Source organism: Aythya ferina (genome assembly GCF_964211825.1).
Source record: "Aythya ferina genome assembly, chromosome: 1".
NCBI classification, from domain to species: Eukaryota; Metazoa; Chordata; class Aves; order Anseriformes; family Anatidae; genus Aythya; species Aythya ferina.
Window position 1 is genome coordinate 22,367,216 of NC_140296.1, and position 19,762 is coordinate 22,386,977.

At 40.5% G+C, this 19,762-nt stretch overlaps 1 protein-coding gene across 5 annotated transcripts in view; it reads left to right on the forward strand.

Annotated features, from left to right (window-relative positions):
• MTUS2 (microtubule associated scaffold protein 2) overlaps positions 1-19,762 on the forward strand; it is a 279,879-nt gene that overhangs the window by 90,233 nt on the left and 169,884 nt on the right. For 4 of the 5 annotated variants that reach the window (XM_084534381.1, XM_084534383.1, XM_084534382.1 and 1 more), the window contains one exon: positions 15,993-18,590. In XM_084534381.1, the coding sequence (XP_084390507.1) occupies positions 16,299-18,590 (2,292 nt within the window). In that variant the 5' untranslated portion in view covers positions 15,993-16,298. Of the gene's footprint in view, positions 1-15,042; positions 15,100-15,992; positions 18,591-19,762 lie in introns of those variants that run through there. The other variant, XM_084534385.1, reaches the window with a different exon arrangement.

Below are 19,762 nucleotides of genomic sequence, written 5' to 3' on the forward strand. Positions count from 1 at the left end.
ATAGTCTTGGTATCAACATGTAAAGTCTTTATACAGATGAGACTGGACTGTATGATCAAGTACTATGGACTCTGTGATCTAATATTCCCTTTATCCTTAAAATCAATTCACAGAGTCCCAGCCAGGTATGCCCTAGCACACGTAGCCTGTCAGTTCTGAAATCCATACTTTGTAGTTTGTTGTTGCAAGCTGATTTAACTGAGCCTTGTGTTTTAACAGAGGTTCTTATTTAACTGTATAACCATAAAGAACATCCTAAAAATGTAAGTATGTGCAGAACAACTGTAGCACAGAAAACTTTGATTGCATTTCATTTGCCGCCAGTGCAGTTGTATAGCTTTTGCTTTTATGTCTGTGACAGGGGCATGGGCTTCATATCAAGTAGCAGACGTTGGATCAGAAACACCATCTGATGCCTTACGCACTCACACCACTAGATTTTTGCCCATTCTTGCAAAATATGAAACTGGATGGTATTTCTTAGTTAATAAAGAGGATAGATGCTGAAGGGACTTTGTTACCTCTGGTTGACGCCTTGCACTTTCCCCAAGGATAAGATAAAAGAATTCTGCTTGCTTGTGCTTTGAATAGCACATTAGATGTCAAGACTATGGGAGAAGGAAGAGAGAAGATGAAAGTTGAAACGTGATTAGGTATACATGTATTACAGAGGAAGCAATTAAGGCCTTGGATAGATTTTGCAAGGATTCAACATCTGCAGAAGAGTCCCCACCGCTTGTAACATCCTGCTTTTGCATTATAGCAATGCCCACTACCATTATACAGGGTATTATTATGGGTCTATCTCCATTTGTCTTTTTAAAAACCATTCTGTAAATGGTTTGTAGTCATTCATAAAAAAAATGAACTCCGGGCTGAAATTTATCATGTAGCGTGTCCTTCGTGAAAATATATTTTGCCCAAGATAACAATCATTTTGACCATTTAAACTTGCAAATGAGAAGAAACTTTTCATGTGGCTGTTCCACACTTCTCATATTTCCATGTATACAGCAATCCACTTGCCCAAATTCCTACACACACAGTCCCTTTTTTCAATTCTGTCTGTAGCTTGTGTGTGATGCAGCTTTTGAGTGCAGTGAAAGAAAAGGGGGGGAAAAAGTATTTCCAAATGGCAACATGGCTAATGATTGTGTGCAGTGGCCTCTGTCAGAAAGCTTTCCAAGGGTTTTCTCAAGGAAGATGTCAGCTGCATATATCTTAGTTGCACTGAAGTATGGGGAAATATCTCCATGGCGGCTGTTACTGCATGTCTTAGCAATTGTATACATATTTCTGCAACAGACAATAGATTCTCCACTCTAAGAAGTTTTTAATATGTATTTACAGTACAGATTTAACGTCTCTGCAGATCAGATAAGGCTACAAAAACTTTGCCAAATGATACTAGCATACAGTTGTTGGCAACAAACTTAAAAAATAATTAATACACTGAGCACAGAGAAGTTATTTATAAATAGGTCTTCTTGATGTTTTTTTCAAACCCAGCAATAATACATTAGCTGATTGAGTCCTTGTGAGATAATTTAATATAATGCTACAATGGTATTTAGATAGTTTGCCAAATAAAAGAAGACAAACCACAGAGTTATTAAAAATGCATCCTTGCAGTTTTTGCACAGTATTTACTGCCATCAATGTCAGTTAACCAGTGGAAACTTTCTCAAAAGATAACTCATTTCCAGAGGGGTGGAATAACCAAGAGGCACTCTGCTTCTTTAGGTTTTCACTCCTGGCAAAGGGCTATTTCTTTCTTCAATTATGCTTTTGGATATTTATATTCCCTTATTGCCTCAAATAGTTTACTGTAAGTAAACAATGAAACTAGATGAACAAGCCACTAAGCTCTCCATACCTAATCCATTCTGTAATGTGAGGGCAATAGTTTCCTAATGTTTATTTTCCAGTGCTCTCTCTTAATCAATTTTTAATGATTAAAGCAATAGGCTTGATCCTGCTCCAATCGAGTCAGTAAAAATGCCCACAGTAATGCCTGCAGTGCAGAACTGAGTCAAAGCAGGAGACATGCTCATTTAGCTTCAGTTTTCCTTTTCTCATTTTCATTCTGTTACCGACTATTGTCCATTAGACCCAATTTAAGTGCTATTTCTTTTTTAGATTCAATCCTCTAAGCAATTACATAGAAGTTATTAAAGCAGTTATCGGACGTAATGCATATTAGCCCATTAGAAACAAACCAGGTGTGACTTCACAGTCTTTATGGCTCCTCTTGTGTAGGCATTCCAAGAAAATCCCAAGCAGCCCGGCCTCATTTGTACTGTCTTTGCATTGGCGAAACAGATAACAGCTCTCAGAGGTCTCAACCTGGGAAACTACCCCCAAAGAAAATTATGTAACCAGCTGGGTTTATACCCCCAAATCATCACATTTATTCTCCCATTACTAACTATATAAACGTATTCTGTAATATTCATCAAAGTTACCTCACTTCACTTCAAGACTGACAACACTGAGGCCTATTGAGAGATCATAGTATGAATTTGCCAGTATCCTGAGATATTCGGTGTCAAGACACCCTGACTTCACCAACCAAGAGCTTCTGACACTAAATCATCCTTACTATTTCATCCCCATACACTGCAAGTGAATGGACAAAAGCATTGCAGTGCTTATGATTCATTGCCCCATTACATTTTCTGTGTCCAAAGTCCTAGAAATGTTCCTTGTACAAACTAACAAAACTCTTCACTAGCCAGTCTTTTCCAGACATTAATTATTTTGATTTGAAGGCTCTCGTGCAGGCAGCACAGAAGTGTAAACAGTTGTCTTTCCTCATTCTGTACAGAAGTGAGAGTTATGGCACTCGTAGTGCAAACACTTCAGCATGTACATAATTTTACTGTTCTGAGTCATCCTCTTGACATCTGTAAGATGACTTAAGATAGTCAAGTTCAGCATGTATGGAAGCATTTGCTGGACAGGAGCTTATAGTTCCTATAGTCGTTATTTATCCATGTTGCATATATTAATTAATTTTATGTTTTGTATTTTTTTCCCCAAAGTCCCATAGATGAGTTAAAAAATAAGACTGGAAGGGAGGTCAGAGTATCCATTCATCTTCCTCAAGGCAAGATAATCTAGAATTTCATCATTTCTAAGAGGGGTTTGTCTAAAGTATTCTTAAAAATGTCCAGAGATTGTTCCATGTCTCTTTATGAAGTCTAGGTGCAATGGATGGTTACCTACCTTAACTTTGTACAGTTATTAAATATGGAACCCTGCTATCCAATTAAGCACATTTCTTGCTTTTTCCTTTATGTCCACCAATTTCTTATTGAGCTTCTAAAAATGGCATGACCAGAGCTGTATGGCAGGTGCAGATCTCTCCAGTTTCAAGTGAAAGTAATATTTAGCTCTGCTGTTCATGTAGCATTCCTACTTCCAAGTATTGTGTTACAGTCTGCCTAATGCTCCTAACAGCATTTATATTAAAAGTACTCAGAATGTGTTTCGTAGCCCATATTCATGTCTTCCGTAGTTCTCTAAGAGCACGTAGGTAACTTGAGGTCCTCTGTTTTCCATTGACATCTATTTTTATGACTGTTTGCAAGCTTCTACAGTATCTTTCTAGTTAAGGTCATGATGGGTGAATATTGCTGACAATGTGGCTACTGGTGTGCTGTGGATCATGAGGTGGAAGGAAGCCAGCTGACAGTAGCCTTTTTTATGTGTAGATCTCATTGTTTTCTAGTTGCTGAATTAATAGAAAAGAAATAAGAAACTTTTTATCATTGATACTTTGTTTGGGAAAAATAAAAGACACGGTCCCACAGACCTCCTAAAAGATTTAATATTGTCAAGCTTGGAAAGTGCTTTGTATAAAGCACTAAAATTGTAGTTTTAATGGCATTGAAATAAGTGAAGGGGAAAAGGGCAGAAGGGATGGCTGCCCTACTACGAGTTAGACCAAAGCCTGGCCATCTCCAGCAATGAATTCTTGCTGTAGGAGTCATTGCCTTGCTATCGTCTATATCATTACATATTTATTCAGAATAAAAAATACTTCTTACTTTTTGCAAGTGGTAGAGATGGTTGCAGTATTATTTTTTGTCCTTCTTACTAAGTGAAATGGTCTGCTTTATTTTGTTTGGTTCTTTTTGATTTTCTGCTAATTTTGTTCTGAGGAAAGATTTCCCATTTGGTAACATACAATTTGCCTTATAACATGGAATTTATGTTTCTAATCAACTTATAATCTGTAGTTTAATTAAAGAAATATGTCACTGGATCAGGTAGAATAAGCTTTTACATAATTTTGCCTAAAAATTTACTGGCCTTGCAAAGGTGAGGGTGAGCAATTCTGCCTTGTATGTCATTGAGAGAGTGATTAATTTAACATATTAAAGGAACTGGGCAATTTTCCCTATGGAGTAATATACTAACAAAGAAGTCACATGTGGAATGGAGGGAATTGCTTGTCCTGCTTCTCTGACACTTTTTCCTGAAGAAAGATCTCAGTGTACCGGGTTCAGCAGTGCTGATATTTAAAGTTGGAGCCATTTTTACCTTTAACACAGATGTTAGCAGGATCCTGGGACTTCTGGCTGTTGTTAAATGCGTTTGCAATAAATCTTTAGTTTAGGATATAAATATATGAGATGGGTCTTTGGAGTGTTCTTCTTGTTCCGTGGAGTTTCCAGCAGCGTGTCATAAAATAGTCCTTTGTTTGTCTTCATGTTTAACAGTTTCTATTAGAATTGTGCAATAATTTGGTGGGAAGGGACTTCTAGAGGCCACCTAGTCCAAACCCTACTCAAAGCTGGACCAACCTGAGGTCAGGTTTCTTGGGGCCTTCTTGAGTGAAAGTTTGGAAATCTCCAAGGATGGAGATTGTATAACCATTCTTGTTGACCTGCACCAGTGCTTCACCTCTGTCATTATGAACATTTTTCCCCCTTATATTCAGTTTAAATGTTATAGCAACTTGTGTCTGCTGCTTCTTTTCCTTTAGCTGTGCACTTATGAGAAGAGTCTGACTCTGTCTTCTCCATTATTCCCCTTTTTTTGCTCACTGAAGACAGCTGTTAGATTCCCCCCAGACTCCTCTCTTCTAGGCTGGACAAAGCCAGGTACCTCAGCCTCTGCTGGCTACATTCTTGCTTATGCAGACCCATACACTTTTAGCCTTCTCTGCCACGAGGACATACCACTGACTCATGTTCAGCTTGTCTTCCACCAGCAGTTGTCCTCCAACCAGCTCCACCAGCAAAGCTGGAAAGTCCTGAGCAATCCCTTGGGAGACTACATCCTTCTCCCTTCAGTTTGCAGACACAAACTGGAGCAAGAAGGAAGAGAATTTGTGGATGCTTCCTTTCCTATTCTTTGGAGCTCATTTATTTGCTTTGCCCAAAAGCCTGTCTGGTCCTTAGCACAAGCTGCAAAAACCAAACTTCTTCCAAGTTCCTGAAGGAGGGGAGAGGACTGCATGGTTAGGGTAAGTAGAGAGTGGGGCGATGGTAAGGTGAGGCATGCAATTTAGAAGAAACATCCCTTTCTTTTTGGGCTGAGCTGCTGAGTGCTTGCTATTTTTAATGCAATGTATCTGATATGCTTGCTAGTTTTCCTGTGTATCTGATATGTGCAAAAGATGCTTGATACACAGCTGTGGGTGCTAAAATAATCAGCAATATCAAAAAATAAGCATGAGCATAAGGATCTCAAATCGTATGTTTGCTGTTAAAAAAATACAGTGTGGGAAAAATCCTCAAAATGCACAGTAGAAGCATTTTTCATTTTCTGTATACATTTAAGGAGTGTGTAGTGATAAAGTGCCTGGTAAACAGAAAGGTGATAGAATGCTAAAACTGGATCAAGTTTGTGTTGATTTATGAAAAGGGGGATGCAATCTTCTGACAAAAAAAAAAAAAAAAAAAAAAAAAAAGTATCCTTCAAATGTTTTTGAGCAATATATACACATTTTGTCTAAGCAGAACAAATATAATTGTTTACAGAGCAGTGGTCACTGTGATGTACTTCTGCTACCCTTTCAGGATCAGTAGCAGCAGGAAGGTAATGCATTAGTTGTGCTTGACTTTTCTGAATACTAAGATTTTGCTGTTTGCCTTCTGTGCTCATAAATGAGAACTTCCTTGCCAGTTCGCCCTTGGTGAGCCCCCAGCTAGGATGGACACGTGGTGCTTGGGGGGCAGCATGGTGTTACTGCTTCTGAATTATAGTCCAGCTTCTAGGTCAGTCAGAGTGTCTTGGGTGTGATAATTACACACATTCCTTCTGCCTTCCTAACACCTGAAGTTACACCTGGAAATCTACTTCATGTACTTCACGGAGCCTGGTAGAAAAGTACAACTGTGAATAAAAACACACTGAGCTTTATGCCCTTGAATAGGTCATTGCAACTGGTGTGACCAGGGTCCTCTAATCCACAGTCCAATCTGGATTTTAACAGTTTTCATTTCCTTTTCCTTTTTTTTCTTTTTCTTTTTTTTTTTTTATTTTTTTTTTTTAACAGATTGACACTATTTTTTTCCCCTTAGGTCTCAAGTCATGAGAAAAAATATTCTGGAAATGTAGATCAAACTAATTATAGAAGATAACTTTTACTGGAGTTAAAGAATATACATAGAATTTCTGATAATCCTTTATATTTGGCTTGTTGCTTTTTACTGATGGGCTGCCCCAGTATATCTGCACTGATGTATTTGAAAGTTTGACAGCATTATAGAATTGGTTGGAGTTCAAACACAAATGTGCAAACCTAGCAAGCAAATACTAGGGTCCTAAATTCATATTTAGGTACTCAGTTAAGAACTGATGAATTTACCTGCCATTGAATTCAGAAAATGATGCGGAAAGATGGTTTACCCTTGGATACACTTGAAGTTAAACTGAGTTCAGCTCCAGTTATAACTGCTTTATCAGCAGTGGGTAGATTTGCTGGAGTAGACAAAGCTTCTGAGTTTCTGGTTTTGCTCAATAGGAAGCAAATTTATGAACTTTTTGAGTGTTATAACTAAATATATTTTTTCTGTCTCCCAGATGTTTTTTTGGAAAGCAGGAAAGATTTAGCAGTCTTAGCAAAAAAACAATGATCATTTTGGAAGCATTTCACAATCTCCTCTCTGTGTCAGAATTTTGTGCTGTACAGAAATAAATTAAGTACTGTTTTGGGGCCCAGCACATCCACTGTCCAGCTGTTGCAGATTTTCTGATAAGCTGCTTGTTTGCGTTTTTGAGTAGAGGGGCACACGGTCAGTTGCTGGCTGGGCTCTGCAGGGTCAAGGTGCTCAGGGAGGACAGGCAGGATCCCTTTGCTGCTCCCTCCCATCTAATGGAGGAGAAAAACAGGAGCTAGGGGTGCATCTCCCACCTTTGCCATTATCTCCTATTCATTTTAGGGGGACTTTTTGCTCTGCTGTGCCCATGACTGCCAAGAGGTGAAGTGGTGCATGCCTGGAGGATGCCAATATCCAGGCACAAAAGGAAAAGTGCAGAGGGTTATGTCCATGTCTGGGCTCAACCCTAGGGTAGCAAGTCCATACATAACTGGTGGGATGCAGTGTGGCAGCACTGACTTGGTCTGATGTGTCATATATCTTCCCATGTTTGGCTCCACTTGTTGGGGAGGAATCAGTTTGTGTCCTGACTACACTTCCCTCCAAGAAAACTTCCTTATTGTGTTCTTTCTTTCCATTTTCATTTGCTCTACAGTGCTTTTGGGTGTTCAGTGATAGATTTCTCTGCTTTGGCCCTCTGATTCAAGGTTTTCTTGTACTGCCTGAGTTTTGCTCATGGCTGTGACATTATAGATCTGTGTGGACTGGAGCTCTGGGCTGAGGTCCTGCCTCGCCTGATTTACCAGCTCTTACAACTTAAACAACCAGTATGCCCTCATCCAATACCATCTCTCTTCATAGTGTTTTTTTCCCTGAGGATCTGCTGTTTGTTCTTCTTTGAAGTCCTGAATTGAATAGTATTGTGCCTCAGAAAGTGTGAGCTGTTCCTATACCATTAACCTGGTATACTTACCTGAAATTAAAATAAAACCAAGCATTTGTTCAAGATAACTTGCTGTGTTTATCAAATTGGCTTCCTGGTCACCTTTGCTAAGACAATCACAGGCCATTTGAGGGGGAATCTGATTAATAGGATTGCTTATATTGGAGTGTGTTGTCTTATCCAACAGTGAACATTTGAAAGCAAATGGAAATATATATAAAAAAAAAAAAAAAAAAAAAGAAGTCTTGAAAAACCACAACTATTAAGGCTTATGCCTTGTGGAGACTTGATTGATGTTAATAATTAAAATAATTTGTCAGTTTTGATAATGAGATTCTTTAATCCCGAATCCTGTACTCCTTTGAAATAGCAGTAAGCAGGATCCTTTCCACATAATGTGCTTTGGGAGTTTAGCCCTCACAGGTAATAAATTATTAGGGTAGCTCTCCACATTTATATTACAAAATGCAGTTTTAACAAAAAAACACACATTTACAAGTTTCTTATGAAAAGAAAATAATTTATATACATTATCTGAGAAGGTTTTTGATCTGTTTGCATTTAAGATGTACTGATCCCCAGAGTATAACTGGAGGTAAATTAAGATTTCTGCTCTTTGCATTGCTGTGGCAAGAAAAGTTGTGGGTCTGTTCCCAAGCAAGAACAAGCAGCCCCAGGTTGCTTTGGCCAACAGCAGTTGCTTGTGGTCATGGGTACTTCCCATCCACAGTAGGGACTATGAGATAAAGTGTCCCAGTTCTGAAAGGGGATATAGCCAAAGGGAAAAGAAAGTAATCCCTTTGCTCTCCCTGCTGGGTTGGCATCCTCCGATTGCCATACATTGGCAATTAAGGATATATCTAAATGCTTCTAACATGGTGTGTATTTTCCATTTTATTCAGAAAGGAAATCTTGCAAGCCAGTAATGAACACATTGTGATACTGCCAGGAGCTACAGCTGCAGCTACAGGGTTTCATGCTGGCACGTGGTTCTTTGGTCCTGTACCTTCAGGTCACGGAGAAACACAGGATGTCCTGTAAGGAAATTATATAGCAGGGTACTGCAGGCTGGACCCCAAAAAATGGGCTCAGTTTTCAGGAGCTCAGGAGCTCGGCGAGTGGCAATGAGTGTATCGTGTCATAGTTGGCACGTTTAGTGTGTGCAGTACACTTCATGTGACATGACACCTGGCAGGAAAAACAAAATACTGACCCAAGAAAAAATTGAAAAAGATACATGTCCTCGTAGGCCTTGTGAAAGCAAGAACCCTGGGCTTGTTATCACACAGTTATTTAGGAAAAGAAAGTTAAAATGCTAATTTGTGTACAGGTTGTAACCTTTGTGTTTAGCCTAGGACAGGACAGCCTCATCTAAAGTGACAGTGGCCTGCTTTAACAGGTGATTTTATTTAGTAAGGAAATGAATACTTATTTCACACTTTCTCCTTTAAAACTTAAAAAAAAATAAAAATAATAATAAAAAAAAATAAACATGGAGTAAATTTGATTGTGAAATGCTATTTTAAACTGTAAAATAAAACCCACCAAAACAGTGAAATTCTGGGAATGTTCCAGATTCATGCTTTGCAAAAGCCACTAATATTTTCAGGTTATTTCAGTTTCACAACTGAATAGGAATTGCCTTCCTATCATTTTCCAGCATGCAAAAACCTAGCATTTGCTCCACCATTTCTTGTCTCTGCCCATGTCTGAGTTGCTCTTCAGGCAGAAAGTTGCCTGTCCTGAAGTACTGTCCTCTCGTGATACACAGCAACATTTCCATAGGGTCTGTCAGTGATGAGATGATACTGTAATTTCCCCAAACAGCTGGATCTGTTTCTTTATGAGTAGAAACCAACTGGGGAGTTTATCCAAATGTTAGTTCTCAGCCTTCCAAATCACATTAACAAAATTATCACATGCCTGGGTGAATGCTTCTCCACTGCTTTTAATTAATTCTGATTGTATTTTAACCACTCCAAGGAGTTTATTGGCTTTTTTTTTTTTTTTTTTTTAAGTGTTCTGGTATCAGCTTTCAAATTCCAGAGCCATTGGAAGAAGTAGTTCATAATGATTTGGGCTTCTCAGGAAGATATTCATGCCTCCTTCCCTTCCAGCACTGTATTTGTTTCATCCATGTGGCTCAGTTCTTGGCAACGTGCAGCCCTGATGTGTGATGAGGTGGTATCCCTTCTGCCAGAGAAGTCCTCAAATAGCCTGTGCCAGGCCTTCCCAGCAGCATTTCTGCATATTAGGAGCCTGTTTTTCATGCCAGTTTTCTGTAGTAACTGTAATAACTGCATCTCTTTCACACCTCATACTAATGTGCTCCTCATGTACTTTCATCAGTCTTCTCAGCTACTGCATTGCTCAGACAATGGGAACATCTTTCCCACGAGCCAAGATTTCTTTCTTGGGACCTGTTTCTGCAGGAGTTTATCTGTGGATGCAGCAAAAACCTGTGTGATCCTCATCCCGGAGCAGTGCAGCTCGCTATCCACACCAGCTCCAGAAGATTTATCTTGCAGGAGCAGGTGGTGATGGGTGGCTGCCGGTCTGTGGTCTGCCCCTAGCTGTTAAAATCCATTTTATTGTTGTTGTTATTGTTTTTGTTGTTGTTTTGTTTTGTTTTAGAATAGTAGCAAACAGGTATAACAGAGGCATACATGTAAGTTCAGTGACAGATGGTTAATAAAGTATTCAGGTGCTTCTCTTACTCTTTTGAATTTTAGAAATCAGAAAACGCAATCAGCCTAAGCTGTGCACAGTTTTAGCAGTACAGCCAGATGTTTTTAGCATATCTTGCTGTAAATATTCTGGTTTTAGTGTTTCAGTGCTGGGATGGGGAAGCAGATGTGACAGTCTGAACTAGGAAATGTTTATACAGGAGCCATCCTTCTCGAACCCACTTTGGCTTTATATCTTTATTTCCGATTTTACTTTTCCATATGTTCTGATCATTCTTTTGTATATCTTGTAGTTATTGCTGCTCTATTTTCTTTTTTTTTTTTTTTGTGGCAATTGAAAACCAAACAACCAGCCAAAAGAATGGTAATTCTTTACATTTCTCTTTTATTCAGTGCCTACTGAGGAGAACAATGTTTTCAGCATTATTCCTACACTGCTTGTTTTCCCAAAAAACTACTGTTATTATTTAGAAGCAGGCTGCTGCGTTTCCTTTCTAGACAGCTGTATTGTACAAACTTGAGTTCTGCTGCTACAGTCCATGCTGTGCAGGGGGCTGATAACATCTAGCTCAGCTTCACCTTCTCCCTAGTGTCTCCAGAGGTTGGAGTGGGACCTGCTGCCTAAATGCATTTTAGGATGGAGCAGAACATAGCAATAGCCAATGAGAAGAAACTCTTGTAGGCTTCTCTCCTACTGTGTCATTACATGGACTCAGGCTTAGAATACAGGCTATTAAAGATGGTCATCACAGAAGGAAACTGATGAGGTAAAACAAAAGCATTTAGTTATGTTTCTGGCTCCTTGAACTTTTCTCCTCCCTGGATACACAGCTAACCATAGTCTGGTGGATATCATTTCATTCTACTGTCTAGTATGCTCACTTCACATTGTAAAGTGTTTTGTTTTGTTTTGTTTTCATGAATATAGTCATTGTATCCTGCCAAGATGCAGTGACATGGAGATATTACTTGTCTACAACTTTATTTTTCACTTCCTGCAGTTCAGATGGACGTTTTTATGCTACACAGCATCAAGAAGTGTTTACCCATATCAAGACTTACATATACCATATCAAGACTTTTAAGACTTGCAGTCCTCTTTCTTAGGGGTCCTTAGCGAGAAATTGCTAAGTGATGAAATGGTGCCATTGCTGGGATCAAGTCTCCTCTTACCTCTTGCTCCTGCTAAAGAGGTCATCTGAAGAGGTAGGAGGTTTAAATATCCATCATCCCTGAGTCTTCCTGCAGGAAGTGACTTTGGGTGTGTTTATGTCAGCCATTATTGCTCTAAAGAAGTGAGCAATAAAGAACAGAGGAAGAGGCAGCAGAACACAGGCTCTTCATCTCAGTCTTTTCATCTCACTGACTCCAAAGAGCATAGCGAAGTTGAGACTAGACAGTGCCACTTAAGATAAACTTATCGGAAGAAAATCCCAGCAAAAGCTTCTCAAATAGAAGTTATCTACAGAAAAAAATAATGATAAAATCTTCCAAGGTCCCAAATGTATCACAGAACCATACATCTTACTCCCAAATGTGCCTATCACAGTATATAAGTCTCTATTCCATTGAATGAACCAAAATCAAAAGCTTGTATTCTGTAATAGGGAAAACTGAAATAATAAGGTACTAATTGTGATAGATGCTTTATTATATTTTTATATTAAATTAGGAGTCCTGTTCTATTAATATATTTTATAGCAGAATGAAAAGTTAAACAGACAATATTTTGCAGAAGACAAAAATAAATTTAGGTAATGGTATGAATGCTAATTGTAAGGTTGTAATAGATTCTTCAGGTCTGTGACATCCTTAATCTGAGACTGGACGTCATCTGGAAGAGATAAACCTCAAATATCTGGTGTGTAGGCGTTAGTATGGGATGAATCACTTTTCCAAGGTGCCCATCCCTCCTCACTGACTCTGAAGGTAGCACAGGTGCAATGCTAATGCTGCCTGAGATTAAGCTCTGCCTAGACCATATTTTATTGTGCCTTCTCTTAAAAGCAGTGTAATTACATACACATTTGAAGTCCATGTCTCTGGTCAGCACTGGCTGCTTTTAGACGCTAATTTCAATCACAAACACAGACTGTGTAGTGCCCTGTATTTGAGAAGGGACAGGTCTTTTCTCATCCTCAGGTTAATCAATTTGTACCAGCAACACTAAACCAAATTATTTGGTCTGCTTCCTGCTTCAAGCAGAACAAGCTCCCTGGATGAATGCATCCTGTCTCAGACAGCATGTATGAAGATGCTCTGAATGAATACAGGTGTTTCCACAATGTTTTTTTCAAACCTGCCTTCATTTGCGGTGAATTAGTACTAGTAATCATACTGGGGGCAAGTGTAGACAAGAACAAATGACCTCTTATCACCACGTTCATAATCTTAAATACCTCATTTAGTTTTATTGCAAACCTGTGTAAGAGATTTCCAAACAAACAAACAAAAAAAAGACAAACCGATGTATTGCTCTAGTTGTATATTTGAAATGAGTGTGACTCCAGGGCAGGAGCAGCTGGTGGGACACAGGAGCCACCAGCCCTGAAGGGCAGGCAGACGGCTTGGGGCTGCTGTGAGCCCACCTCCATCCAAGATCTACATTCACAGTTGACCCTTCTGCATTTCCACTGCTGCTCCATGGTCACAGCAGGCCTTTTGGAAACAGCTCTGTTCCATTTTCTGAAAGAAACAGAGGTATTTTTATATAAAGATCAGTCCCCCAAAGGGAAGAGACTTTTCTAAAAAGAGGGGAAAAAACATCCTGCAGGTTTCACTGGAAGGGAATTCATCTCCATCATGGAGAATCTATGCTCCCACTGACTGACCACGTCTTTCTCCATGCTGGCTATGAAAAGCTTGTTCCTTAGCTGAGATGAGTACATATGAAATCTAGTTTATCGTTATCTGAAAAAGATGCAATTTTAGTGAGCTCAGTGGTGAATTTGCTTTCCTTAATCTCCCTCAGCAGGTGGCACGTCAGGAGGAAGATGTTGCTAGATAACTGCCCCTCACTTTTTGTTATTGCCACCCCAAGTACATCTGTGCACGGTGTGTCCATGGCAAGGTGGTGATGGTGTGGGGGCTGCAGGGTGGCCTCCATGAGGAGAGGCCTGGGCTGCCCTGTGCTGGCCCCAGCCAGCTCTAGCTGACTCCAGACGGTTTCAGCCAGTTCTAGTCAGCTCCAGCCAGTTCCAGCCGGTTCCAGCCAGTTCCAGCCAGTTCCAGCAGGTTCCAGCCGGTTCCAGCCAGCTCCAACAGCCCCAGGCCAGGACCCAGCTGAGCCCTGCAGCCATGTTGGTTGGCCTCTGGGACCAGTTTCTAGCATTGCTGAGGAGAAATTTCATTTTTTTTTGTCTTTGTTTCTCACCATCCAGCTCTATTTTAATTGGCAGTAATACAAATTACTTCTCCCCAAGTCTTTTTTTTTTTTTTTTCCTTTTCTTTCTTTTTTGCCCATGATGGTAATGGGTAAGAGAAAAGTGACCTTGCTGCCTCTACTGTGACCTTTTTTTTTTTTTTTTTCTTTTCTGATGAGCTTTTTCATCCTGTGGAGGAAAGGGGATTGAGAGAGCGGCTGGGTGGGTGGCTGGCAGCTGGCCAAGGTCAACCCCACACCATCCATTAAAGTTTTGTATCACAGGGTTACAGATTTACAGATTTGGTGAAAGAAGATGAGAAAAAAAAATTGGCAAGGAAAAAAAATCAACACGTATATTTAATTTAATAAATACTCCTGTTTTTTTCTGTGTGTGTGAGTAAAGAAAGAACACAAAAAGAGTCTTACTTTATAGTGCTTTGAGGATGAGATCTGCAATAACACATCCCTGTGGTGCTGCAGTGAAATTCTTACCACTGTGTTCTGTTTCATGAATTAATATAATTAGCTGTTGTTGCTGAAGAGATGGACCTATGCCAGAAGCACTGAATCCAGACTCAAACAGCATGTGTGTGCACCATATGAAGAGGCTGGGGCTGAGCTCTGGGCAGGTGTTGTGAGCAGAGCTGGGCTGAACACGAAGGCAGGGAGGACCTGCTACCAGCAGGCTCTAGAAATCTGAGCCCAGATTCGCACCTAGATGCAGCAGACAGAGACTTAATCAGCACTTCTCATTACAGCCCCTGTGAGTGCCTGATGAGAAACCCAGCACAGCTGGGAGCATCACAGGTGCTTTGAGTTCTGCCTTCTGGGATATGTGGGGCATGTTCCAATTTCCACTGTCTGTACCATATTGTGAAGGGTACTGATCTATTGAAGAAATATCTGAGAGTAAATTTAGGTAAAGAGTGTGTCAAGGGCCTTACAGAAGTCCAGGCAGATGACATTGGTTGGTCTTCCCTCAGCACTGATGCAGCCTCACCTTGAACATTGTGTCCAATTCTGGGCCCACAATATGAAAATGACATTAAGGTATTTAAATACATCTAGAGGGGGGCAAAAGCTGGTGGAAGGGCTGGCAGGCCCTTCCTGTGAGGTCCTGTGAGGCGAGGCAGAGGACACTTGGGTTTGTGTAGTTCAGAGGAAAGGAGGCTGAGAGGTGACCTACCTGCAACTCCCTGAGCAGGGGAAGCACAGAGGGAGGTGCCGGTCTCTGCTCCCTGGTCACAGACAGCAGGACTAAATTTTGGACTAAACCACAGGTGGCAGGGAGCCAAACGGATCTGCACTGTATCAGGGCTGGTGTATAATCCTGTATAGCTGAGCGTACACATACGCAACTGTCTCTTAGAATAACGTAGTTTTTCTTTGCAGTCCTCCATCCATAGTTCTTGCTTTCTTGGCACCCATGGATCTGGCTGAGGAGTATCAGAGGGGATGGGATATCCACACAAGCACAGCAGTGATTTGTACAAGTCAAGGGAAGAAACTCATAAATGTCCCCTAATAGAGCTGGAATTTTAATACTTATGGCTTGTCTCTACAACAGTGCTTTAAACACATCAGTAACTACTCTTCATGCAATAAAGACATTGTTATAGCAGTATGAAAGTGCTCAGATCCTTGATGTGGGGGTTTCATCCTCACCTAGCTATTTATGGCTATTTACAGTTGTAAATCTAAGTAGTGAAAAACAGTAGCAATTACTCTTCTGACAGGACAGTTTTAACTGCATAACTTCTGAAGTCAGAGATCTGGATTACACCAGAAATCTTTGCTGAGGCCAAAGTTGTGATTGAAACAGCATCTGAAGAGTTTGAAAGCACTCTAACCTGTGAGTGCTGCTGATTTTAACTTTTTTTAATAAGCATAATTCATGACACTGGTGTAATGTCTTTTTTTTTTTTTTTAAAATTTCCTCACAGGTTGGCTGGATTAACTGGCTGTCATTCAGAGGGAACTTGGCAGATCTATTTTGCTTTCGTTGAACCTCTCTACTGCATGTCGTGAAGATTTCCTGGGTCCAGACGCTGCACTAAAGACAACTGAGCAACACAAAAATGTGACTTTGACAAGAGACTCCAAGCTTTCTGACTCGGAATTTTTTACTGATCGGTTTATAATTTAAACCTATAACTGAAGCATGCCTAATAATTAGTTAACCTGCTAGGGGGAAGAGGCTTTCTCTGTAATTGGGGCTGCCAGAAAAAGCAGTCACTTGAAGTTTCAAAATGAGTGCTCCATTAATCCCAAACAAGTCATGTTATGCCCAGCTTCAGGACAACCACAGCGAAATAAAAAATAATAATGAAAGCACAGTGACTATGGGGGATACGAATGCCAACCAAATAGTGACAAAAGTTAGAACCACAGAAGGGGATATCAAGAAACGTGATTTGACAGATGAGAGTGGGAATATACACCCTGGAGGATTAGAGAAAGTTACTCACCTGAATACGGAGCAGAATAAACTGGCCTTCAGAGACCCTCGGACCCGTAACAGCAGTGTACAGGAAAGTAAACTGCCCTCAACCACAAGCAGAGAAATAGGGAAAGACTCTAGGACCAGCGAAGCTAAGGATATATCAAGGCATATCAGGATTAGCCGAGGACAAAGTCTGTCCAATTTAAAAAGCAGCACAAATGATGCTAACCTGGAGGTTGTTTCAAAAGGTGATGTTGGCCTCACCCAAAACATTTCTAAGGGTAAAATGTCCAGGACTGTGGAGATGGAGAGAATAAAAAGGCTTTCTCTGGGCAGACCGAGTAAATTGTCTCCTCAATCTGAAACATTTGCAAAAGAATGTGTTGGCCGCGTGTCGTGTAAACGTCTGCTTTCTGCATCATTGGATTCCATTGACAGGTCACACCATTTGATTGGAAATACAGAGAAATCACAAAAAACATCCACAGATCATTTTCTCGGGATGGTGTTTCATCCACTTGACAATACCTCAGAGGAAAATATTGTGTTTTATTCCAAACCATCTACCTCAGGGAACAAGAAAATAAGTAAACCAGAAAATGTACCAAATGTTAACACTGAAAGCACACTGCATACTTCTCATACCAATCATCATTCATCTACTAAGCCCAACGAGACTGCTAGTAAATCAGAAGCACAATTAGGTCAGGGTGATAAAAGTAAGAAAATGGACCTTAAGACTGCACCATCTCTACAATCTAAAAACACGTGCCAACAAAAGATTGAGAGAATTACGCTGGTAGAGTTACTGGAGTGTCAAAAAGACGAAAGCACAATAGTGCAAGAAGAGAAAAGGTCTGTGTCCGACTCATCAAAATTTCAAGCATCCCATCTTCAAGACATCTGTAATAAAGTAAAGGAACCATTGTCAAGCCAGGTGGTAACCTATCCCGATGACAAATTGCAAAGTGATAACTTCACCATCAATGGGGAAAGGAGAAGAAGTAATGACAGTGACAGCAGGGCAACTAGCCAGGTTAGTGAGGAATATTCTACTGACAAAGAAGTGGAAACAATATTCCCACTCACCTGTGATAGTCAATCCAGTGGCAAAGTGTCACCTAGACAAAATGAAAATTTACATGAAGCTGATGCAGGTTGCACGGAAACAGTTGGCGAACAGATCTCTCTGATACATAACACTAACATACCTGACAACAGATCCTTGCAAGATAATGAGAATAAACTGATGCTAGTCAAAGGAGTCACCGAGGATGCTGCCATGCCTGTTTCTGATCTCTCAGATCAGCACAGAGCATGCAGTGCAGAGACAGCATCGAACCAACAACCTGACAACCACGACAGTGATGTGGAAACCTCAAGCTTTTCGGTTCCAAGTACAAAGACAGCTCATGCACAGAAACATCCTCCAGACGAAGCACCAGAGAGCTATAAGGCTTTGGCAAAGGCTGATACCTTTTTATGTGCCCCAACTCCCGTGCACCCAGTGGCAATGCTGGATGTTAATAGTCAGCCCGCCCTATCTAACAGTAATTTGAAGGACCTTTATGCACTTCATGTTGACAAACTGTCACCCTCCTCAGTCCTACCTCCTGTTGACAGTACACAGTTGTTAAACATATCCCCTAAAGTGCCTCTCAAGGCTGCTTGCAGCAGCGCAATCCCCAAACCTATCCTGGTCCACCCCAAGGGCTCCCTCGCAGATAAGGCAGACGTGAACAGTGACTACAGTGAAAAGCTGGAAGAAAGCATGGAGGTGAAACCTGCAATACCCAAGCCCAAACATGTCAGACCTAAAATCATCACATACATTAGAAGAAACCCTCGCTCGATAGAACAGCTTGACCCTTCATTTGCACCGCCGGGGCTGCCTTACAGTACCCCTGCGTGCGGCGTGCCAATCTCTACTGAGCAGAAGGCATCCAATGGAGGGGAGGTGAAGCCCCCCACCATCCTGTATGACAAATTTAAACCCGACATCCAGAAGCCAAGGCTCTTCAGTTCTGGATTGGTGGTGTCAGGAATTCGGCCCCCGGGCCATCACTTCGGACCGATGAGTGAGAAATTTCTGCAGGAGGTAAGGAGGTAGCTTTGACAGCCTCATTTGTATGCCAAGTGGTGATATTTGCATACTTTCTGCTGCCAGAAGCTAGTTGTCAAACCTTAAATAAGACATATATCCTAAATCAAGGAAATATGTGATCATTAGAAGTACACTTAACTGTTTCTGGCATCAACCCTGTTGTGGTGTCTGATCTGTGACTGGAAGTTGTCACTGTATTCCTCCAATGTTTTCCAGCAAGCCAGTCCCTTCCTAGTAGTATAAATAGAGATGTTTAAAAAGAAAAAGACACGCTATTTGAATTTATCCATAAACGGTCCTTCTATTTTTTCTCAAAGAACATCTTTGAGAAATGAATATAATTTGCCCACAGAGAGACTTTTCCTCCTTAATGGGAAACTTGGCAGGTTTTTACAGACAGAGCACCAAAGGTCTATATGCATCCTCTTCTGTTTAACAATACAGAAAACCAGGGACTATCAGAGTTCTTTTTAGGTTATATGTATAAAATGCAGGAAGAGATTCACTTTGACTCACTGTAAAGTAGTGTGCTATACCAACAAGTTTCTTAAATACGAAAACTTGCCTGTGAAAGTTTTCCTGAGTAGCCAAAAGGTAATGGAAGTCCCTCTGCACAGTTCTGAGCCCTGACATCTTGTTGCGTTTCCACCTTGGCTGGGCAGGAGTGCAATCCCTGCTGGGAGGTGAGAACAGTGGTTGAAGGTTGACCTTGCTTGGTAGGTGGAGAAAGGGCAGGGAAGAGGGCATTACATTCAGGTCTGTGATGTGCCCTCGAGTTCACTGCTTTGGACCTAGGATAGCTCAACGAACAAGCTTTTTGTATAAATACCTAAGATCACACAATTGTATTTAATTTGAACTAGACTTAAAAAAAATAAAATTATATATATATATTATTTTTTTTTTGCTGTGCCTCATGGTGTGTTATTAAGGCTCTCTTAATGCCATGTCATTCTACATGCAGCATTTATCTAAAGAATAGCATTGAAATAACACATTTGGTGACGGTGTTGACGATCAAAAGCCATCAAATACCCATACTAAGATATCATGTGTGAGTATAGATTGATCCTTCTGGCATGTTAACAGGCAACATAGAGACTGTTGAACTGATCATGGACTATAGTTTTTAATAGAGTACCATCTCATCCCAAGCACAGGAAGGG